This window comes from Ammospiza nelsoni, chromosome 2, assembly GCF_027579445.1.
Source record: "Ammospiza nelsoni isolate bAmmNel1 chromosome 2, bAmmNel1.pri, whole genome shotgun sequence".
NCBI lineage: Eukaryota > Metazoa > Chordata > Aves > Passeriformes > Passerellidae > Ammospiza > Ammospiza nelsoni.
Genome location: NC_080634.1, coordinates 57,874,615 through 57,898,180, shown reverse-complemented (window position 1 = coordinate 57,898,180; position 23,566 = coordinate 57,874,615). Strand labels below are relative to the sequence as shown.

At 42.4% G+C, this 23,566-nt stretch overlaps 1 protein-coding gene across 2 annotated transcripts; it reads right to left on the bottom strand.

The window, feature by feature from the left end:
- Window positions 1–272: 272 nt before the first annotated feature.
- RUBCNL (rubicon like autophagy enhancer) lies at window positions 273–23,330 on the bottom strand. 2 transcript variants are annotated; one of them, XM_059465896.1, is made up of 16 exons: window positions 23,267–23,330; window positions 22,463–22,571; window positions 20,237–20,345; window positions 17,524–18,189; window positions 13,079–13,164; window positions 9,808–10,018; window positions 8,797–8,901; window positions 6,681–6,723; window positions 6,191–6,323; window positions 5,619–5,767; window positions 4,795–4,859; window positions 3,447–3,685; window positions 2,606–2,667; window positions 1,538–1,691; window positions 1,327–1,417; window positions 273–865 (listed from the first exon to the last, which is right to left on the bottom strand). In XM_059465896.1, the coding sequence occupies exons 2-16, from the start codon at window positions 22,532–22,534 to the stop codon at window positions 768–770; spliced, it is 2,283 nt and encodes a 760-aa protein (XP_059321879.1). In that variant the 5' UTR covers window positions 22,535–22,571; window positions 23,267–23,330; the 3' UTR covers window positions 273–767. The 2 variants fall into 2 exon arrangements, with proteins under 2 accessions (XP_059321879.1, XP_059321880.1); XM_059465897.1 differs by lacking the exon at window positions 23,267–23,330 and adding an exon at window positions 23,125–23,185.
- Between the last annotated feature and the right edge of the window lie 236 nt (window positions 23,331–23,566).

The following is a 23,566-nucleotide window of genomic DNA, read 5'->3' as shown; positions in this document are numbered from 1 at the left end:
TTTTTCCAATTCAGGTTTGTGTTTTTATTTACCCATGACAGTAGCTAGCAAGTGATCTCCCTGTCTGTATCTCAGCCTGTGAGCTCTTCCATCTTCTTTTCTCCCTCTGTCCTCTTGAGGAATGAGGTGAGAGAGCAGCTGGGTGAAGTGTGAAGAGCACCTAGCAGCAGGCCAAGTTAACTCACCACAAGCTGTTGAACTGATGTGTTTAAAAGAAACTTAAAATTCACTGGTTCACAATAAGCATTTGCCATAACAATTTTAGATTAGCATCTGCCTAAAACTTGCAGACAAGTGTTTTCTATTTATTGTAGAGCTTTTCAGAACGATTTTGTACTTCACCACTTTTTCCCCATTTCCAAAATCAAACACAGGCAAAGACTTCCAACGCCTACTTACTATCTATACATTATCTGCAGAATTACAGAGATGAATCATTTTTACATGAAAAAATACAGTATTAAAAATCTTACATCCAAGGACAAAATGTAGCAACAAAAGGCAGCCCAAAAAATTAACATCCAGTCTGTCATCATTAAGATGAAACTCCTTCAGGGTGAGTTTTCAATGACAATAATGAAAGTTGACATTTGTTTTTTGTTTTTCTGTTTTTTTTTTTTTATTTTACCCCCATAAAGGAGACATGCATTAAAAACAGTAATGTCTAAAACAACATTATTTAACACTTTATCATGCACCTGAAGATTTGGCTCTGAGCATCTTCTAAAGCCAGCAGTCAGGGGAACCCAGTTTCACTGGGGCACCAGTCATGGAGTTTCTGAAAGAGTCCTCCGAGCTGAGATCCGCAGACATTTGGGGCAGCCTCCAGACTTGAAGCATGCTTTGTGAAAGCATGTTTTGCACTCTGTTTATACATACAGAGTAGTATTTAGAGGAAAAAAATTAGAATAAAAAAAAAATGAATAAACAGCTGTGTTCCTTGAATCGTGTTCTATCATGTACATATCAGCACAAAAGTAAACAGAAGCAGTGCAAGGCTGGGACAACCACCACCACTGTAATAATTTACACTGAATGCTGGCAAGATCTGATAAAACAGCTCTCTCATGCCTAGACCCAAAAAACAGCCTCCCCCATGGTCAGGCAAATGCCTGGTTTTTCTCTCTAAATCCACGGATATGAAACAGCTGCCACAAGCTGATTTTTGAGGATGCATGCTATCCATGGCTTCCAAATGCACATGCAGGTTTTCAAATATGCATGTTTTCAGTGAAGCTAGTTCTCAATGTTTCAAGTAAGTCTAAATGGTTTTATGCACCAAAATTCCCCCAAGGAAGAAAGAAAAACATTCAGTCTGGAACATACCTGGGCACCTTTTACATTTGGCAGTCTGATATGGAAAGAGCGGGTCTGCGCTCTGACAGAATTCACAGATAAACCCCTTCGCTTGACAGAGCTACAACAACAGCAAAAGGGTTGAATTTAAATATAAGTAAAAATTATTTGGGAATGGCAGCAGGGACATTTCCTTACAGTAGCAGCTGCAAGGACACTAAAAGCCCTGTTTTTTCCTTACCTCACAGCCATCTACATGAGAGCTGGAGGTCTTCAGAATATCTTTAAGAAGGGGCAGTAACTGCCCTCGTTTGATCTTCACCAGATCATCCAGTGAGAAGAGATGCAGCTCCTCTGTCAGATGGCTGGGAACCTGTTCAAATTCTTTCAGTACGCTGCAAAGAGAAATAAAACCAAAATAAAGTTACAAAAAGTTGTTTTTCAAGTGTCTTTCCAGAATAAGCATCTTTCACTTCTCTAGTCACATGGGGATTATACAAGGCAAGTTCCTGCTGTCTATCTCCCCTCCCAGTTTGAAATCACTTTAATAAAAATCGGAAGGTTTGGGATTTAGAATAAACTCTCTGCTTCAAACATGCATTCCTCAGGCTTTGGAGTTGCCATACACAGTTACCCCAGCAACCCTTAAATAATGTGTGTAAAGGGCTCTCTCCTGCCTCAGGAACAGTACGCAAAATCCCAAATAGTATCTAATAAAATAAGCCAGGCTTATTTATTTGCTTTGCAAAGAGGACTTTGAGGGGTTTTATCCTGCACAGGTGACTACTGGGTGACACTATGCTTGTGCTGAGCAAGTGAACACTGAAAATAGAGCTATTGGTGTTTATCACTACTGCTTACTACTACTTTCATTTTAATATTTTTATAAAATAAATAGAATTGAGCATTATGACAGATTTCTGGGAGAAATCTTTAAATGCTCAAGGAAAACTCTTGTTAATTTAAAAAAGCCAACATATTTTTAAAGACAAGTATTCTCAGAGAGCTAAGTATCTTGGACATTTTAAGGAACAAGAACCTAGGAGAAACAGAACAGGAAAAAATACACACCTAACTAAAATGACTCAACATTTAAAACCAAACTATATTACAACAAACAGTTACCACATAAAACTTGTACTTCACTCAAATTTGCAGTGCAATAGAAGGCAGTTTTTTTATTAGAGTTCTCTAACAATCATATCAACTTATTGAAAACTGCACCCAAATGTCTCTAGAGAAGAAGGCTCTATAAGCACATAATGTACATTTTATTAAGCTATTTTTCATGCATAATCACAGTCCATACCTTTCAGCAAACCTGCATGTTTTCAAAAGCTTTTTTAAATGAAAAAGCTGTTCTTGCGCCTCCTAAAAGATGGAGGAGAAAAACAAAGCAGTTTTTAAGTCAAAAGCATTGCTTTTATATATTCCTAAGTGAGGAACACCACCATTTGAGTCTGCAACCCTTTCAAGTACACCAAGCCACACCTAAAAAAAGGGACTTTACACCTAGCATAGCATTAAACAAATGGATTTTCTAATGCAAGAAAGCCAAAAGCAGGCAAAGGCTATTTTTATTCCCTGACAAGTGAAGCAAGTCCTAATGCCAAAACTGGCTGCAGGTCTTGATGCATGCTAGACCCACACCTGTGTAAGAACAGGTAAGCCAGGCAAACTCCTCAGCCAAGAAGGGAACACCTGCCTACTTGCAATCTTCAGCAGAACACTCTTCCTGAAGCTGTAGGAGGTACAGCTCTTACAGAAGGCAAAGGATGTTTCCCCAAATGGCCCACAAAATTAAGGAGTCATTCCAAAATTACAGAACTTTTCAAATAGCCAAAAGCCAGAAAAATGTAAATATTTACTGCTGGAGACCAACTCCCTTATATGCACTAAAACTGGAAAACACTAAGGAAACACCTCCCAAAGAAAACAGGGTTAAGGCGACCTCTGGCATAGGTTGGAAATGCCTCTTTCCTCCCTTCACCTGAGGGAAAAGAAGGCAAGTCCCAGAAGTGGTGATGGGATAAGTCAGAAAAAAATAACCCTCCTCCTTACCCCATACACACACAGGACATCCTGCCCTGATGACTTTTTCTTGAAAGTCTCAGACGAAGAAATTCCTAATTAAAAAAATCCACACTTACCCTGACCCTGTCCATTTCTTTACTTTTCGTGTAGAGGGTTTTGTTAATAGATGACACATTGAAAATGGGTTGCTGCCATATGCTGTCCAGTAGGTGCTTGGAGAAGTTGCAGACATAGTATTTTTTGAAATCCCACTTTGAAAGTATTCGTGCAGGAATAGAAGACTGGGCATAGCTGTGGCAGCAGTCACAGAAGTACTTCCCCAGGTAGTCACAATAGCGGAGTCTCCTGATATATTCTGCAGGCAGACAGCAATGAAATTCTGAGTATTTTAAAAACTTATGGGACATAACTCTTGTCTGTATGCCTAGTCTGTCTAAATAACTCAGATCTAGTGGAATGAAGCAAAAGGGATTTTTTTTTTGTTTTATTCTTTTCAGTGGAGGGTTTTATTATTGTGGTGAACACATGTACAAGGCTTGTACTTGGCATAAGAACAGAAAGTTTTCCTCATTTCCATGTTTGTTCAACTGATTATAATTATCAACACAACATCTTAGAAAAACCCTGTTGAATTTAACCACAAAAGAAACACTATGTAAAATACACAACAAAAATACTTCCACCGATTTTGGAGTCATGTTGGTACAATGCTTTTTCACATCAAGAGACTTGTGGGGTTTTTCCCAGCTATTACAGCATCTCCTATTTGCTCAACTTAATATGCCATCATAGATTGTTGATACTTTACAGGACCCCACAAATGCTGTTCCTGTGAGCTGACCCAGAGCGAGACTTAAGAGCCACTTCAAAGATTTCTTAGGTAAGGTCTGTTTGTCAGTTCTGTAAATCATTGTGCTTTCAAGCAGTTCTCACAAAGTATCAGGAATTAAACAAAAAAACAAGAAAGTTTTTGTCATCAAGATCTAAAGAAACAAAAAGTTTTAAAAGACACTCCAAAAGAAAAAAATCACAGATTCCATAAGCTTGTCTACAGTCCCCAGAAAGAGACTTTTGGCAATGTCTAAATTGGCACAGGGAAAGAATTATTAAAAGAAACAACTGGACTATGCAAAACCAGAACTTTCCAGCCAGGAAGCTTGATTTTTTTTGTATAGTTTTTTTCTTTTCTGTTTTATGACTGTTATGAATTTTTGTGGTTTATGAGAAGGATATCTATCAAGTATTGTATTCTGTATTGTATGAAAAATTCCAGACACCGGAAAGATCCCACTGTCTGCTTTACTATTGCAGGCACATCCAACAATGAGACTTTCCTTCTAGCTCAGATAATTTTAAAATTGTAGTACATCTGTGTTGGTGAGGATTATAATCTGGTTAGAGTACTGATAACAGTACAAGTACTGTACTTATTAGGGGTTTCTTGCCAGTTTTGGTAATACTTACTGCTTTCTATCGGGGTTCCACAGCCAACACACGTGAAGTTTTGAGCAGCCACCACTGCATCTCTCCTGTACACAGAGGCAAAGAGTTAGACCATTCAGCACCCAAAAGACAGTTTTAATTAACATTATTCCAAAGTGCAAAAGAGCTAACACTGGCACCAGGGAGAACGTCCACCTCAGGAGCTGCCTCCTAACCCTTCACATGGAGAGATTCCCTAACACTTGTTGAAAGAACTAAATTATTTTCCATTTCTTAATGTGGCATCAGTATCATAGGATTTGGAGAGGGGGAATTCACATTTCCAACTGAAAAAGCAACTGTACCTGCAGCAATACAGGGAACAGCCAGTTTGCTTACTGTCTGCATGTCACAGCATTTGATGCAGGGTGTGACAGCCATTTCCTCACACATGACCTGCTGCCTCCCCCCACTTTCTGAAAACCAGCTATCCATAAAATACTAGCAGGACAGCAGGGAAAGGCCAAGAATATTCTCCAGGTAGTGTCACAAAATGAAATTCTCAGGAGCCAAGTACACTGCCACTGTAACACCAAAGAGTACGTGCATTATCACATGGAAAACTGTACATGCTGTGTTAATCAGGACGTGCCAAGAGAGGGAAAAAGAGGCCATCTGTTTTCCAGTGAGGCTGGTGACAGACACTGCAGAAGGCTGTGCCATGCACCAGCTCTAGACCTGTTCACAGATCATCTGCACATGCACTAGATCTGTTAATCACCCAAGCTCCTTCCATCAGCCTTCCCCATGCTATACTAAATGACAATGCCCAGATTCCTCAAAATTGGAAGGATGAAGTCACTTACTTGACTGAAGGATGAATATTAAATATAATCTGTGATCTTGGTGGGGACCAGCCGCCAGAAGATCCTCTCAACTTGGATATGATCTTTATTTCTTCAGCCAGATTCACACTGGACTCAAGTTCTCTTGGAATCTCTTCTTTCAGCCCAGACTATTGGGAAAGACAAGCTCATTAAGATAACTAGCCCATCAACTGGACACATGTTAAATGCTATAGGAGATGTTTATCTCCCTTTATACTCCAGTATTTTAAAGTTCAGTTTTCACCTGCATGTAGTCCCCACTCAAATTCCCTCATATCAGTCCCAGAAGAAAGCACATCCTGATTGTTCACAACCACATGTTTTACGTGTGCTGAATTTTGCTGGAGAGAGAAGACATTTTCTAAAAATTTAGATAAAGTGAGCTAATAAACTGTAAGCACTCATGTGTATTTGTTTTATTTGTTTTCTTTTTTTTTTTTTTTTTTTTTTAATGTAGCTTCCTCCTTTCCCTAGCAGCAAAGCAGCTGCAGCGAGACCATGATTATTTGGGGAACTGAATAAAGAGCTCGTTGTTTTCAGATCAGACTCACTCTCTGCGTAGATGAGCTCAGGCAACCAGACAGCTGAACTGCAGAGTCTGTCTGCAACCAGTATTTTCTGAAAGCTCTGCACAACTCCTGGGCTGTTGCTTCAGCAGAATTGCAGCCTGGTTCAAAAGATGATCTGAAAGGTAAGGAATACTGTCAGTGAAAATTGGCAGCATGTGATCAGTATCTCCACTGCCTCCTCTGCACCCAGGAAAAGTTTTCTCCCATTCCTTCATTCCTACTCTTTTTCTTTGATACACCCAGGCCCTCGAAGAGGCACAGACACCACCCTCCAGCAAGACTAGGGGACCAGAGAAATACTGCTAAGCCAAGCACCAGAGACATTTGCTGTCAAGCAACATTCCTTCCCCTTCCTTGAGAGGGCCCAATTTACCACTCCCACTACTTTCCCTGCCCCAGCCAGAAGAACCACCAGAAAGCTGCTCCAGCAGAAAAGGTAGAGCCACAGGGCTATTGTAGTAAAGATACACACCTTTTATCAGGGGCAACAGACAGATTTTCAAGGTCTTCAAGTTCTGCAGTAAAGGAGAAAATTTTATCAAACCATTTAAGAAACAAAGCATCTCTTACTTAGCACTATTTTTAAAATACTTTCTGTGCTACCACAGTGTCAGTTTCAAATATATTCATTCTTCCAACACCCTTCCTGGATGTGGGAAATAACCTCAGCCCTGGTTGCAAAACAGGCATAAGGAGTCTTATCTCCTCTGCATATCCCTGACAAGATGAAGAATATTCCCTAATACCTTTGCATCCTATCATCACCATCAGCCTGCCTTCAAAGCTGAAACGGTAAGGAGAGAATAAATGCCTGCTAGTCAAGGTCCAGACAGAAGTAACTCAACAGCACAGAGCCAAGAGAGGACGCATTAGCTATTTTGGACACTAACAGATGTTTAGAGACCCCAGTCATAAACATTCCAGTTAATGCTATAAACATGTTAGTAAGAGGTGAGATTAATGCAACTAAAGGGCACACTTCATTATGTCTACATAGACACAATATGCTTGTGCCAACAAGGTGTTCACATTGGTAGTGTTAGTCTTGACCATGCTTATTGCTCTCAAGACAAATGTTTCCCCATTTATACATCTCAAAGTAACTCTTGCTACGAGGAATGTAGTTCTTTTGGGAGCTTGTCCTTCATTAGTAGATCAAGGAAAGATGAGAGGAAAAAATAAATCTCCAAGGCCAAAGAGAACAATAAAAATCCATTTGTTATCAGGAAAAGATAAAACAAAGGTTAAAAGTTGCACAGGCCACTTTTCAGGGTTTCTATTTCTGTATGTGTAAAAATCAGAAGCAAACCAAATGAAACTCAGGGTGTCCTAAAGAGAAGCAAAGCCCATGTAAGAGAACAGAGATATTGTACTCTAGTCCTGAAGCAGAGGGAGAGGCTGCCTAAAACTGAGTCAATCAGTTTCATTAGGAAATTATCATCATGTCCTAAATTCTCTCAAACTATGCTATAGCTGACTGAGGTTGTGCCAGTTTCACACCTTCTTCATGCATGTTCCTTTGGTTTAATTCTTAGACATAATTTTAGTCCATCTGTTGGGTTTGCATGGCAAGATTTTGGTAGCAGGAGGGGCTATGGCAGTGGCTTCTGTGAGAAGCTGCCAGAAGCTTCTCCCAGATCTGAGAGCCAATGCCAGACAGCTCCAGAGTGGACACACCACAGGCCAAGGCTGAGCCCATAGTCATAGTGGTAGTGCCTGTGGGATAACAGAGCCAAAATGGGAGGGAAAAAGCCCTGCACAGCTGCAGCTGGAGAGAGGTGTGAGAGTATGTGTGAGCAACACCGCTGCAGACACCAAGGTCAGTGGAGAAGGAGGGGCAGAAGGTGCTCCAGGAGCCAGAGCTCTGAGCTCCAGCGATTCCCTGGCAGCTCCTCATGGAGGCCATGGTGAGGAGGCTGTGCCCTGCAGCCCATGGGGGTTAATGGGGGAGCAGAGATCCCCCTGCAGCCTGTGGAAGAGCCCAGGCTGGGGCTGGAAGATGCTGAAGGAAGCTGTAACCTAGAGGAAAGAAGCCCATGCTGCAGCAGGTTCCTGACAGGATGTGTGGGAAGCCTCAAGAGGTAGAGAAATCATAAGAGAAGTTTAGCCCAGGAAGAAAGTAGAGGTGTGGTGGAAGGTGCTTTAAAATTTAATTTCTCACTATCCTACTCTGATTTGATTGGCAATAAATTAATTTCCCTACCTTGACTGTTTTGTCTGTGACAGTTTTTGGTGAGTGATGTCTCCCTGTCCTTATCCAACCCCAAAGCCTTTTGTTCTGATTTCCCTCCCTTTCCAGTGGAGAAAGGAAGTGACAGAGTGGTTTGGTGATCACTTGGTGTCCAGCCAGGGTCAGCTCACCATACTCTCAAACCAGCAAAGATATTCTTTCCTAGAAATTAAATCCTGCAGCAGTCTGATATTTCTGCATGTGTTCTAATAAGGACCTACACATACATAACTGTTTCCATTTTCTCATATTATTTCTCCTACAATAACATCTACTAAATCAAGAGAATTCCCAAACAATGGAATAGATTCAACTGAGCAATATATCTGTTTCTGCAGTTACAATTTTAAAGTCTTACCAATAATTACATATTCATCCTCTGAGTCACTGTGGCAATGAAATCTGGTAACCTCATGATGTGATGGTAGGTGCACTGGGGAGCTGAGAGGCAGCAAAGCACAGCCTGCCCAAGACAAGGATAAGATCAGTTAAACTTTTCCAGCATTTATAAGTAGCTGCAATTATGTTTACATTTTTCATCACTTGCCAAAACTTTAGCACATAGACTGCATTTATAGAGCAACTTTAATTGTTTTTATACATACAGAGAGCAGGCCAGTTCTTGGGAGTCTGTCATACAAGTATGTCCCTCAGTTTCTCAGCCAGAATCTTGCAGAGATAAACCCAAACCTTTTATATTGCCAGTGGTCTCTCCCCTTTTCATGTCCAAGAACACCACTCATTCTTCCACAGAATTTATGTAATTTAGACTTTATGTCACTTCAGACTCATGATTCATCACTAAGATCTGTACTACTCAAGAGACTAAAATCCACTTAAAAATGCATGTGCTGACTCAAGCATAATAATGCCTGGAGTATTTATTATATTGCCTTAAACTATATGTGAATGAATACTCTGGGGAGTCTCATTCAAACCAATTGCACATTGGTTGCATTCCTCATCTGCATACTGCAGAAGCAAACACAGAAGGAAAGACACAAATGGCAAATACTACCAAAAAAAAAATTTAGGCAGAGAGAAAAACAGCCAGCTACAGGCATGCTCTATGGAGAGTCATGCTTGGCTTGTGGCATTTAACCCTACATTTTAATTTTAATGTAAAATATGATCATAATTCATAAAACATAGGTGTGAACGACCTATGTGGTGGCAAAAGGAAATATGTGACCCACAGGAAAACACTTGTGGCATAATGATCCTCAATGGACCCAGCTCTCCAGAGACTCAAAGAAGGTGACAGAGGATTTGGTTCCAAGCAATGCCCCAATTTGTTCAGTATTTTCTTGCACAGAAACAAACAGCAAAGGCTTTAAAACAAGGTTACATTCTAAATTAAGTAACTTGCCTTCATAACCACTGTCTGAAGAGGTAACAGAAGAATCAGACTTCTTCACTCCAGGGTAAGAAGATAATTCTGAGTCAGTGTGATAGCTGCCATCTGATCCACTTGTTTCCTCCACACCCCAGGACTCTGCTTGTTGTTGGCTGAGGATATTACATTTCATTTTTTCTAGTGATGCTATAATCATGTCTGCAACAAAGAAGTGTGCATTCTCCTGGACACGACATTGGAACACTCATTAGTACACAGCACAGCTGATATTTAGTTAAGATGAAGTAAAATGTATCATTTTCCTCCCACACTTTTTCAACTCTATAAATAAAAATGTAAACCTGTCTGCCCTTTTATTTAAACTCAAAAACACCACCCCAAGGGCAATTCAGGAACAATATGCAAAAGGCAACTGCCTAGATAATTGTTTCACCCTTGATTATAACATCCAATCTACTTTATCTTACCCATGTATTAGATAAAAATGAACCTGGTTGCATGACTAACTGGTGTATATGTATGTATTTCAGAGATGCAGTCTTCTAGTTACACTGCATTATTTAGTATGCAAGTAACCTATTTAATATGATTTAATTTCAAGTCAATGTGTATGAGCAATTTTGCACACAGGCTAGCTGGAGAGGGCCAGAAGTGAGAAGTTTTGAATGGAGTGTAGATCTTCAGGTGGTGGGAAGTACAGGAGTTGATAAACTGTTTTCATGTGTTAGGAGTTAGGACAGTGAGGTGGGAAATATGCAGTGAGATAGCTTACATGGCCAATTCAACCCTACATAGAAAGTCTGTGATAAGAGTAAGTGAGAACCTGGTTCCCCTGGGCTTCCCACTGCCTTAAATAAAAGGCAGCTGTTTCAAAGCTTCACTGTAGCATTTCCAAATCAGACAACACTTCCTTGTGATGTCTCTTGCCATCTTGCCTGCCCTGGTCACCCATCCTCTAGGAAAAGGGACCACTGAGACATACACACACACCTGGGGCTGCTTTCCTAAATCACTGCTGTATCCCTTGCTTTCTGAGTCTAACAGAGCATCCCACCACCCCACCTGAGCTACTGCTGATGGCCTGGGCACAAGTCCCACACCAGCCTCAGCTCAAAAGTGGATACATCATGGAGAGGTAGTTGTACTCAGGCACCAGGCACCCAGAGACACCCAGGATATTCTCAACTGCCATGTGCAAACAAACTTACATCTAAAAAGCTATGGCAGTATCCAAGGCTAGAAATCCTTGAGTGCAGGATGATTAAAGCTTTAAAAAAGTGGCTTATGCTCAGAAAATTGTACCACTCAATATCAGTATTCATGATATCCCCTCAACTTGCATGGGAACTATGAAGAAAGACATCAGTGTTTAGGAATAGTTAAATCTTAATAAGCACAACAGACAGCACAGCTTTCTTACTGCTCACAGACAAATACATGTAGACAACATTAATCTCAGCATCAGAATGCACCCAAGTCTCTGTGGGTGTTTGGAGAGACTTATCTTTTTCCTACCGCTAATTAATATGACTTGCTTGGTGCCCAGTTTCCCCAGAGACAACTTTCAGTGAACTTCAGGAGCCCAGGAGTTTGCTATCCTTCTATTAGCAAAGAAATAATTTAAAAGCCTTTTTTCCTTTTGGGAGTTATCTCCTACTTTGAAGATAGAAGAAGTCTCAAGTTAGTGGCAGAACACAGCCTATCAGCATGCCCTGCTGATAAAAGCAATTATGAGTTTATCTGAGAGAGCTGCATTGAAAAACATGAAGCAGAACACACCTGTACTCAGCATGACTATCAGCTTTCAGCTCTGTTCTACTGATAGCTCCCTCGCCCTGCAAAGCAGACCCAACTCAGCTGTGACACACCAACCTTCTCATTTCTGTCCTCTCCCACTAACATCAGTGGAAAGTCCCTTTAAGATTATCTGACCCATTTCCTTCCTGGCACACAACTGCAACTGCAGGACCTACTGACACCACATGTACCTTAACTTTCAGTCCTAAAGTTGAAAGAGATTATTTCACAAGCTGAAAGTATTTGAAATTTAGTGGGTTTTTGTTCTTTGGGTTTATTTTAAAGGCAGCCTTGCTCATAATTAAGCTTTTGCTATCTTTTAACTTGTAATCACATCAGCCCCCAATCTCTGCACAGCAGCAGTAGCTGATAAGATCTTTATTCACTCAACACTCAGATTGTGGTTTCTAATTCAGATACCAGCTCACTGGTCTCCTGGTGTCTGAAAACTAATTACTTTTGTTTTAGGTCCCACAATAAAGATGGAGAAACATTGTCTCCTTTTTGAAACACCTTTCATAAAAAGCAACACAAAAAGCTAGTTCAAGTTCATTGAGTTTTGGTGTGTGATTGAGTGGATTTTGTTGTTTGAAATGTACCATATGGATGTTGAGAGCTTCAAACCAAAGGCAGAACTTGCTCCTCTGGTAAAACCAGTGCTGTGCACAAAGATGGTGATTACCTCTGGGGCCCAGGACATGGGACCACATGCACACAGTCCAGCAAAAAAATCCCCTTTTCTAGGCACATTTTTAAAGCTCTTTTATGTTAAATCCTACTCATTACAATCCATTAACCCCTCTTTTTCCACTGTTGGGAAAGATTAACATTTAGCACACAGACTTATGTGTGACAGCTTTAACTCCTCATCTTTAGCTCTATTTACAGGCCTGAGTGGACTGCCTATCTGGCAACACACCTAAGACTGTTTGAGGCCCTTATGAGAAACTGCTTGAATTACTGCAGCTCTTAAGAGTTATTGGTATCCATACTGTAATTCTTTCACAAAAAAATCTAACATGCTTATCATCAGCACACACAAAAAAACCCCCATCCTCTCCCCATCTTTTGATAGCAAAAGCATGAGGTAAATCTTATACATACGCGTGCATGCAGCTGCAAGAACTTCTATGTAACATATTCTAATATAACTTTAAAGTTACTAATGTTAAAGTTTGCTTTCAAGGAATGTGTGGGCAAATGATGGAATGAAAAGCAGAAACATACATTGTTCCAGTATATATTTCCATTACTTAAAAATAATTAAAATATTTAATAATTGGGTCAAGAGTAGAAGGCAAATTATGAAATAGGCATTTTATGTTTGTAGATTCACCCATAGAGGGCAAGAAGAGGGAAAATAGAGTATTTGTAAAGATTAGTACATCTATCAGGAAGTTCTTTTATTGAGAAACACCTCTCATCATTTGGTTTTGCCACAATAAAACGTAAAAACCATGATGATGATAGTACTTGATGTCCTCACCTTTTCCACATCCTCTGGAAGCATGCACACGTCCTGCAGTGAACGATTCAAGGGTACAGCACTTATATTCAAAGGAGAAGTAGAACCTGAGGGTATAACAAGAACTTTTATTAGTTACTTTCTCTGCAGCTCCCACGATGCATGCTGGGACTTCCAGAAAGCAAAGCAAGGGTTTTTCCCCAAAACTGAACACCACTGGGGCTGGAGGCTATGGTAGAAGCTACTAAGGCAGAGAAAAATGTGAGAAACACGCTGGCATTTGACCTATTCTGGCAACATGAAGCATGAACATCAACTACCAGAGAAACACAGTTTAAATGCTGTGCTGTGACAGCAGCACTGCACTCCCACACCAGCTCTCTCCAAGCTACAGCCTGAGCTGCTGGGGACAACCACAAACAGAACCTGAGGCTGGATTTGCAGTGATGCTCTGCAGTAGGTGACACAGCCAGCTAACACTGCACTCTGCTCCTTCCTTCCCAGCTCCTGGAAGAAACACAAATCCCACTGCTGTCTGCGCATGCAGAGAGATGCACCTTAAAAAATTCCCCATACCACTGCTGGCATTGTGTTTGCAAACACTAAGTTTGGAAAACATTTTGCCATTATGTTTCCATACCCCGAGGAAATGTCCCTCCTGCTTCCAAATGCAACCCATACTGAATGGTACTATGTCCAACTGTGGCATTAGCCACAGTATTTCTCCCCAGAACTGCAGGTTTTTTTCTCCTGGTAGTCTCTGATGAGTATGTGAAATAAATTTTATCTCTTTTTCCCCAATAAGAACTTTTCACTGTACAGCAGAGAACACGTCAGGTTTTTACTGGGGCTTATTACCTCTTCCTGGACCTTGAACTCACAGAGTTTCTGTTTCACCCTCATGATGTTCACAGGATAAAACAGACCGTATGTGCTAGAAAAGGGCCACCACACAGACACCATTTACACACTTTGCAAATAGCACACTTAATCAATGGCTTTTTATTTTTTAAAAAACGCCCCTCCTAAATTGGTTTAAAAGCCACAGGCTAAAAAGCTCCCACAAAATATGATCATAATTTATGTAAAACTTTTCTCCAACTGAGGGACACTGACTCTCAGGCCTGGTTTGGATTATTTATGTTGCTCTACCTAGAGAAACCACATTATGCTGCCCTGAGCATCGATGACATCAGGCAGTAAAGTCAACACTGCACTCGAGCAGAGCGACACAGATGGAGAGTTTTTGTACAGAATTATTAATACCTCCATTGTGTACACCATGAAGGAAAAACAGAAAGGCTGACAATGTGACTTTTCAAAACACATTTAATGGCCTAATTAAGTTATTTTCATACCTACCTGATGATTCATCTTACTAGGTAAGCTCTATAGCTTGATAATAGACTACATTCTCGTCAGTTAAGATAACAAATACTACTCTCTAAACTAAAAATAATAAGCAGAAATAAGGAAATGGGAAAATTATTCCTTTCTCTTTAAAACATAGGACCCAATTCATCTTAAATATAATTTTGAAATCTAATGGGAGCTCTCTCCTTTGCTTACCTCTTGCATCCCACTTGCACCATTAAGTAAAAAAAGTGTAAAAAAAGCACAGGGAAGGAGCCCAGCACTTCAAGCAAGGGGATGCAACTCTGGGTCTGATGCAGAAAAGTTATCTGGTTGCCCTTCTGCTCCTGAGCACTGTTGCCTGAGGCTGCTGGGGCTGGGGAAAGAGCCCTAAGAGCCAGAGAAGGAAGTGACTTTGATGTACATAGAGGTTAAAAGCAAGAACAAGCTTATGAACTCAGTGACACGCCGGCCACAATAAAGCCCCCAGAAAACACTAAACTCAGTCACAAACTCTTCACTAACAGTGACAGAGCCTTTTCAAAAGGTTGAATAAGGGCCATTCTCTGGTAGCCTCAAACATATGAACACAGCCTAGTAGGAATTTCAGGGGACCAGCAGAAAATCCCACTAAACAAAAATTATATTCCACTGAAGAAGAAATTTTCCTAATTTAAGTGACATTACATAGTTTTCTTGTATCTTGTGCATCCCTCAGCAATTCTCCTGTGAGAAACCATCATCTCTAAGACAGCAAGTCAGGAAATCCTATTTTGTAATTCCTGCACTCAAATTAGGCACTATATTTCTTGTTTTTCATTTTGCTATTCACTTTTCACATCCTCATAGTACCAGACAGTGCAAGAGAGAATGAGATCTCATTACCCAAGCTACCTAGTAGCGAGTCAATGACTAAAAGCAACAAGGAATGAAGAAATGCAGAAGTTTTCACTTTGTACAGAAAAGGCCTGAGTGTAAGGCAGGCAGAACATACCACATCACGAAGTGTCTATCAGGATCCTGCCTCCTATGAGGAATATCTTTCAGTAAAATCAAGGATGCTCTTCAATCACCTGTCTGCCACATTCCTTGCTCCCTTTGTTTTGGAGAGCCAGCAGCACTAGTACCTCAACACAAGCTTGTGACACATCCGCTCGTGCCAGAAGGCCGAGTCACACACGATGTATTTGTTCTCCTACACGTGCCTCGCTGACCCTGAGAGCCTGAGCTGTGTTTTCCAGAGCCAGCTCTCCAAACACGTGTCACTGGCCTCAGCCAGCCCCAACTGCCGGGTGCGGTTTCCTTCTCCCTGCTGGGCACTTCTCGAAGGCATGGAGCCAACGCAACACCCAGCAGAAGGAAACAGCCACAATCGTCACATACTAGCTGATGACAGCAGCCTGTCCCAGATGACAGAGGTGTTACTAAGAGCACACAGTCCTGCCGTGGCATGTGCCTGTTTGAGACCCTGCTGCCAGCTTAGACCTTGGAGGAGTTCTGGGTGAATAGCTAGAAAGGATCAGAAACTGGAAGTGGAGGTCAGTGGAGTGTCACCGTTAGGACTACTACTGACCAAAGGGAGAAGAAAAAACCCAAATCGAAACAAACCAACAAAACCTAGACACTGTATTATTCTTTTATAATACAAAGGCAGGATGAACACTCCCTGCTCTTTGCCTTTATTCCAGCAGAAAAATCTGACCTGAGCTGCAATATTTTTATGAGGCTCATAATCTATCATGGAATCATAGAGGGGTTTGGATTGGAACACCAGTTGAACATCACCTTGTTCCAAACCCCTTGCCATGGGCAGGGACATCTACTACACCAAGTTGCTCAAAGATCACTCACTAGACCAGGTTGGTCAGGACCCCATCCAACCTGGCCTTGAACACTGAAAGGGATGGGGCATCCACAACTTCCCTGAGCAACCTGTGCCAGTGCCTAAGCACCCTCATAGTAAAAGATTTCTTCCAAATATCTGGTCACTTTTCCTGATTTTTTTAAGACTCCCTCTAAGTACTGGAGAGCTGCTACAAGGTCTCCCTGGAGCCTTCTCCAAGCTGAACAACCCAAGCTCTGTTTTCATAGGAGAGGCGCTCTGTCCACCTGAACATCTTTGTGGCCCTAAGCTGAGTCCTTAAATACCACTAACATCCTTTATAAACAAACCCAAAATGCTTCATCTCACTGTACCAAAGGCTGCTCCTGTCAATATTAGGTGTTAAACAGGAGGGGAGTGTTCTGCTGCCTCAGCCAAAGGGCAGGGACCCCAGCCTGCAGCCCAGGAAGGCTGGCACACCTCATGGAGGCCCCACAGCCCAAGGCCAGGCCAGCTGCTCCCCCAGCCATCTCAGGGACACGTGCTGAACTTTCCCACTGAACAGCTCCTCACCTACACTGCCGAGAACCCCCTGACACTGCAGGGACAGAAGGCACCCTGCTCAAAGGGCACCCTCTGCTAGCAGCCCTCAGCCAGTCCTCTTCACAGACAACACAAGGGATTTTCCATAAAGCTGGAAACTGGTGAAAGGTATAAAGAACCTGTTTTACATCAGATGGGGGTTTGTGTCTCCAAAACCTCAGGGCACTTGCAAAGGAGAATAGGAAGAACAGTCCCACTCCAGAACAAGTCAATTTAGTCATAGTAAACTGGATGACAATGCCCTACCTCCAAAACCCCAGAATCCAAGGACTTCCTCTCCTCCAGCTGCTGCCAAACACAACACAATACCACACACACCAATGAATCACTACCCAATCCATGCTATCTGCTGTTGGGAAAAGGGTAACAGTGAAGACAAGACAAAGTTGGTAGAAAGCTCATCCAGTGGATGTTCTACATTTCTCACAGCTCAGCAACTTCTACGTTTTACCTAAGCTGCATATTACAAAAGCATTTCTGCATCCTGAGAGACGCCTACTGCAAAAGCGTAAGCATCTCTCATTTTACCAACCACCCCTCAGGTTCTCCTTGGTTTTTAAGCTCTTTCTCCTCTGTCTTCTATTTTGAGTGACAGCATCTGTCTTATTTGCAATCCCCATAAATAAGGCCCACTTCAATTACACCTCTTGGCAAAGATCTTACACCAAAAATGCAGCCGTAAAGTTACCTGTTGGATTGACTGGTTCGGACTGGGAAAGGCCACTGGGAGAATCGCTCTCATGGCTGCTGAGAGGCACAGGCTCCACGGCACGAGGGTATTTCACTAGATCTGCTTTACCAACAGCTGAATCTGAGAGCAACCTTGTGAAAGCCAAGTCTCTTTCAGGGGAGACACAAGATTCTTTTCCAGAATGCACAACAGCGGATGTGACGGTGCCTCCTGTTAATGTCACCTGGGTAAAGCAGTCACGCTTCAGAGGGGACACGCTTGAAAGAGTGAAACCATTCAAGGAGGAAGCAGCAGGATCTCCATCAGCATAATGGGGACAAGGGAAAGTATCCAGTAAAGGTTTGGGGGAATCACAGTCTGAGTTGTTCCAACACGCCCGGGGCCTGGTAAACCGGATGTCTGTTTGTGTACAGGCAGTGCTGTGATGTGCAGAATCGCTGTCGCTGTCATCATGGCTGTCCCCGGTGCTGCTTTCTTCCCACTGCTCCACATCACTGTCAGGATGCTCAGCTCCCTGCATTGTGCTCTGCTTCAACACCAAAGAGGGCTTCAAACCAGATGCATTTAAAACAGACATGAGAATGTCTTTGATAGCTTCAGCACTGCCTGGGTATGATCCAAAACTTCCAGCATGTCCGATCACGGCTGGCCTTGAAGATTCATCTGTTCAGAAATTAGAATAAAACAAGAGGTTAGGAAACAATACTAAGAAAAGATTAATACACAATATGAATAAAATGCATAGTATTTTTTACACAGGTGAGAAGACAGGACAGCTGAATTCACTCACCACTCGCTGCTGCCTCTTCCTGCAAAAACCTTTTGCTTTCTGCACTCAGGAAGCAATTCTCTCATTGATAAAGGCTAGGTAATAAACCAACAGTAAAGTACTCTGCTGCTATCCAAACACAATCAGCTACGACTTTATTGGTGACTGATTGTCACTGTGCTCAAAAACATCACTGTTCTACAAAACAGGATAACAAAACTATTACTAGTACAGGTACTAATCCTATTGCCAATAGAAGGGAAGATTACATTATAGAAAGTCACATGGAAGATCAATAGAGCAGAAAGAGTAACAAAAACTACACTCAGTAATACAAGGTCAGTGTGCTTGTGTGTTTCAGTTCAGGCAGACTGGAAATGGCTAAAGTAAACTTCAGTCCCATTACTCATGGCGTGGCAACACTTCGCCAAAACCATAACAAACTTAGCCCTGTCACACCAATATCATTAGAATGCCTCTGAAAGAATGAAAAGCACTGCCAAGGTCCTATATGATCTACTGCATATCTCAGTTCAACAGAAAATGGAAAAAATGCTATTATGGCAGACACAGCAACATTAGCAGGACCCAGAAGCGTGCACCACAACCAGTAGCTTTTGAAGAATAAACTGAAGTCCTGTACCTTGAACAAAACAAACAAAAAACCCAAAAATAAACAAAAAAAAAGCCTCAGAGGAACTGCCATAATCCAAGTAATTGAGAGATTAGACACAAAGTCTATGTTCAAGAAGAAACCATTGACTACAGCAACACAATGAAGTTAATAACAATCTCCTTTGGGGAAGATAAGTCAGTTGTAAAATTCTAAGAATAGATACAATCAAGAAGAATCATTTCTAGCACAAAGAACTCCTAGTTAGGACCATAAGGATTGTTAAACACTGCTGGTGAGAAAAGGAAAAAGTCTTGCAGACTCCAGACTTTGCCCAGAGATTGCTCTCCTTGGACATATCTCATTGGAAAACAGTAAACTTCTCCATAAGTCTCTCACCTGGAAGCCTACATGCACGCAAACAACATGATAAGTTTACTAAAGAAGGGATCAAAACCAAAACAAAAAAATCCAATGTATTTTGGAACAGCAAGTCCATATAAAGACCAGTGCTCATCAAGAAAAAACTGGAAAAAAAAAATCATCATATATAACCAAAACTGCAAGAGCTGCTAGCAAAACTAACCTAGTAAAGCCAGATCAAAATCAGCTAGAGTATGTCAGTAATAGGGATCAGTCACCTGCCACTTACTAGGACAAAGCTCTTGCAGAAATAGAACAAAACTGCACATTTTACTGGCTGCACTTGCAAACAAACATCTTGCCAATGTAGCCAGCCATGGCAATATAAGGACAGAAATGGGAAAATTAAAACTAGCTGACTTTCAAACAAATACATTTCAAACTTTTCAGGGAAAGAAAGGCACTTTAGAAACTACTGACATTTCAATTGCACAGGAATACCTAAATTTGGGCTGCAAACATCATCTTCTCTGTGCAAAACATGTAGTGTTACAACAAAAAAATTGTAAAATTTTATGAGCTGAAAGAGGCCTCAAAGATCAACCCCCTGCTGTAGGTGGGGACACCTTCCAGTAGGCCAAATTGCTCGGGGTCCCATCCAACCTCACCTTGAACACTTAAAGCGAGAGGGCATCCACAGCTTTTCTGGGCAACCTGATCCACCTTCACGTGCAAATGTCAGCATTAACTAAAACAGCCAAACTACCATTAAAAGGCAAAAACCACCCATACTTGCAAATTGCATAATGTATTTTGATGTTGTACCACCCTCAAAGCCAATAAGCAAGGAACCTCTTCAAACAAACTAAACTTGTTTAGTATACACAAACACCAATAGCTTTTGCTAGCACTACAAGCACCAGCAAAACTCCTGAGGGAGGCAATTTGGGACAAACTGGCATTACCTGAGAGAACAGAGATTTGAGGTGTTGGAGCCAGGCAGCTAATCCTCACAGAGGGATTTGAAGAACATGCCGAGTCAGTGAACGCCACCTTTAGGCTTTCGTGGTTTAACTATAACGAGAACAGAGAGGCAGACAATTTGGTTATAAGATAACAGCACTCTGCTAATGATACCCTCAGTGTCACAGTCATCCCAGCAGGAAGAACACTTTTCTGAAGCCTGCTGACAGTCACCTAACCACTGCCTACATTTCTGGCTGCCTGGAAATCTCCCTAGAAGCACACACTGTCTGAAGAGCACTCACATCTCAGCTCTGCATCTCTCATTTCACTCCAGAAGGCAGGTGACCAAAAGAAACTCTCCACAGCAGGAGGATTAAGCATGTGCATAAGGCACAAATGAAACAAAATGCTGAATAGGATGCCTGTGTATCTACCAAAACAACGACAATGGAGTGGAAAAGAATTCAAGGAACCAGCAATCTGTATCTGGAAGTATTGGCCGTTTTAGATGTATACAAATTATAAGCTAAATCTTTGAGGATCCAACTCTACAAATATCTGGCCCATGTGCTGCTTTATCTCCCAGCTCTAACAACTGGGAGCAAGTGTGGTCATGTCACCTAAATTGATAGAACACAGTACATGTGGTTCATGTCAGCAATGTGACTGACCCAGCGTAATGCAAGACGTGACACAGATAGATAGTACTCGACCTGGCATAGGAGCCTACCAGTATAAGCTGACCAAAATTTTCAATGCATCTGAACTGCCTAAGCAGGTTTATACCAGATCAGCACTTCACTTTTTGCAGTCACAATGCTTCCAATTCAGTATTTCTACCCTCAAAGCTGGATTTACCATACTGTCAAACCACCGTAAGCTGAACCAGGGAAACAATTCAGTGCCAATTTCAACAAGAGACTCTGATACACTCAGGACAGAAAAGCAACAGGTATCCTCCCTAAGCTCATAAATTCCTTGTGAAGATCTGAAATTTGTCCCCCACCTCCCTGCTGCCTCAAGTATGTGATGGACCTGCAGAGCACATCACAGAAACCAGGGAAATGAAAGGGATGCCTTGCTCCCACATGCACATCATTAAAACGCACTTAACCAAGGTGTTGTGCCTTCCCCCAGATCAGTGAGAATGTCTGCACACTGAAGCACGACCAGGACTCCTCTCACCCTCCCCTGAACTCTGTGTTCCCATAAAAAGAGAAGGGAGTTAAGGTGTGCTGTCCTCAGCCACCCCAGGCTGTTGACATCTACACTTCCTACGTGGAGCAGTGAGGTGACTCAGAGTACAGCTTTGTCCAGATACCCTTCCTTCAGACTCACGGAAAGCAGAAGAAATTAAAACCCACAGAGAATTTCCCTTTTAACTGAAGAATAATGTTTCAAACCAAAAATAGTATGTTCAATTGAAAATATTTAGCATTTGATTATGCCAGTGCTTAGAAAAATACTCTTTTCAGTATCTGCTAGTGTTTTCTATTTCCCCCCCGCCCCGTACTTCTTTAGAGAAACTGGCATGTAGGCAGGCTTTATACACATAAACATCATATGGTCAAAACTGTTTTTAATACAATTAACAAACTCTCAGCAATTAACAGATTCTACCTCTTACGATGCAAACATCCCAACTGCCCAGCAAGATAAATACAAGTGCTTTATCAGTAAGCATAGCTGTTAAGGGTGCTGAGTTTTAAGACTTTTATCTTTGTTTTTAAACAATGCTCCCATCTCTCAGCTCTTATCCGAACGGTGTGAGAATTCAGGTACAATTTCCATTTACTCTCCAGATGCTACGATTTCAACTAAATCACAGGGGAAAAAAAAGCCACATAACTGTCCCCTCCAATAACAGCAAAAAAAAAAAAAAAAAAAAAAAAAAAAAAAAAAAGCGATTAAAGAGCAGTGATAAGGAAATACAACAACAGAAGCACATGAAAAGCACAACACACTGCCAAAACAAAACAAAACAAAACAAAAAAAAAAAAAAACAAAACAAAAAAAAGAGATACAATTTGACATCTTCCTACTATAAAAGAAGTCTGTCTTTTCCTCCCCCACCTCAGTATTGGGACTGTGGTTCCCAAGTTGACTCTACCAGCATTTAAAAATAACTTACTACATCCACTGAAACTAAAAGCTGGTTTTTGATCCAAAACCCCCCTGAGCTAAGAGCACACTGAGCCACCATTCCGAGGTCTCCCTTGCCTCACCTTCTCAGAGCAGGGGTGTTTGAAGACTTCTGTTCTGCTGAAGCTGGCGAGCGCTACTGCATGGAGAGACATGATGGGAAAGCTTTCATTTTTCGGTGTAGTTAAGTACCTGGAAGCAATAGACAGAATTACAGTCACCACTACGTTATCCGCGCTTCTCCATCTGTTTTGCAGACTCCACAGTTAATATTCTGAACTATTTTCCCTCCCGACTTGGCACGCTTAGAGAAGCACACCGAAAAGCAGAGCTCAGCAACAATGGAAATGTGCTTTAAAAAAGCGCCTAACTCAGGGACGGGGGAACGTTTGTTTGCCTGTTTGCTTTTTAAGTAACACAACAGAAAAGCCTTCCACATGCATAAGAGGAAGATTATTGATCTGTGGTCTTTCACAGTAAAAGGAGGAAGAGAGGGAGCGGAGTGGGCACAGCGAGCTCCGTGCTCCGGCTCTGCAGCAGAGGCTGCACCCCCACGCCGGGCGCCGGCCAGGGGCAGGGGGGCAGCGGCGATGGCAAACGCCGGCGATGTCCCTGCTCAGGGCAGGGCTCTGCTGCCATCACGGCTCGGCAAGCTGAACCCGGAGGGACACCCCGGCACCTCCCGCCGCCCCAGCAGGCACGGACAGCTCTCCCCGCAGCCCCCGGCCGCGCTCCCCGCTCCCACCTGCGACCGCGGCTCCAGCGCCTCACGCCCGCCCGGCCGCCGCCGCGCCGACGATGCTGAGGCCGCCTCCTGCCCGCTCCACGTCCCTCCCTCTCCCTCTCTCCCGGCCCGACTACCCTCCCTCCAGAGGCGGGGCCCAAACCGAAGAACGCCGAACAAATCTTTAACAGCGAAAAAAGCGGCTGCGGAGGAGTAGCGCCGTGGCTTTGCGCTTGTCTGGGTTGGAGAAAATGAGGCTGAGGGCCGGCGACCTCGTTGCTCTGTACATCTTCCTGAGGAGAGGGAGGGGCTGAGCTCTTCTCGCTCAGCGACAGGACGCGTGGGAATGGCTCAAAGCTGCTCCTTAAGTTTACACGGGACACGGGGACTGTTTCTTTGCGGAGAGGAACGGCGATCCTGGAGGTGGTCAGTACCCCAAGGCTGTCCGTGTTTGAGAAGCATT

What these genes read in the sequence shown, in the direction of transcription:
- RUBCNL (XM_059465896.1), bottom strand. Translation starts at nt 22,534, where the DNA reads ATGTCTCTCCATGCAGTAGCGCTCGCCAGCTTCAGCAGAACAGAAGTC. An exon ending in AACACCCCTGCTCTGAGAAG is followed by an intron (nt 20,346 to 22,462) that starts GTGAGGCAAGGG and finishes TTCTCGTTATAG; the next exon opens with TTAAACCACGAAAGCCTAAA. An exon ending in CTCATGTAGATGGCTGTGAG is followed by an intron (nt 1,418 to 1,537) that starts GTAAGGAAAAAA and finishes CTGTTGTTGTAG; the next exon opens with CTCTGTCAAGCGAAGGGGTT.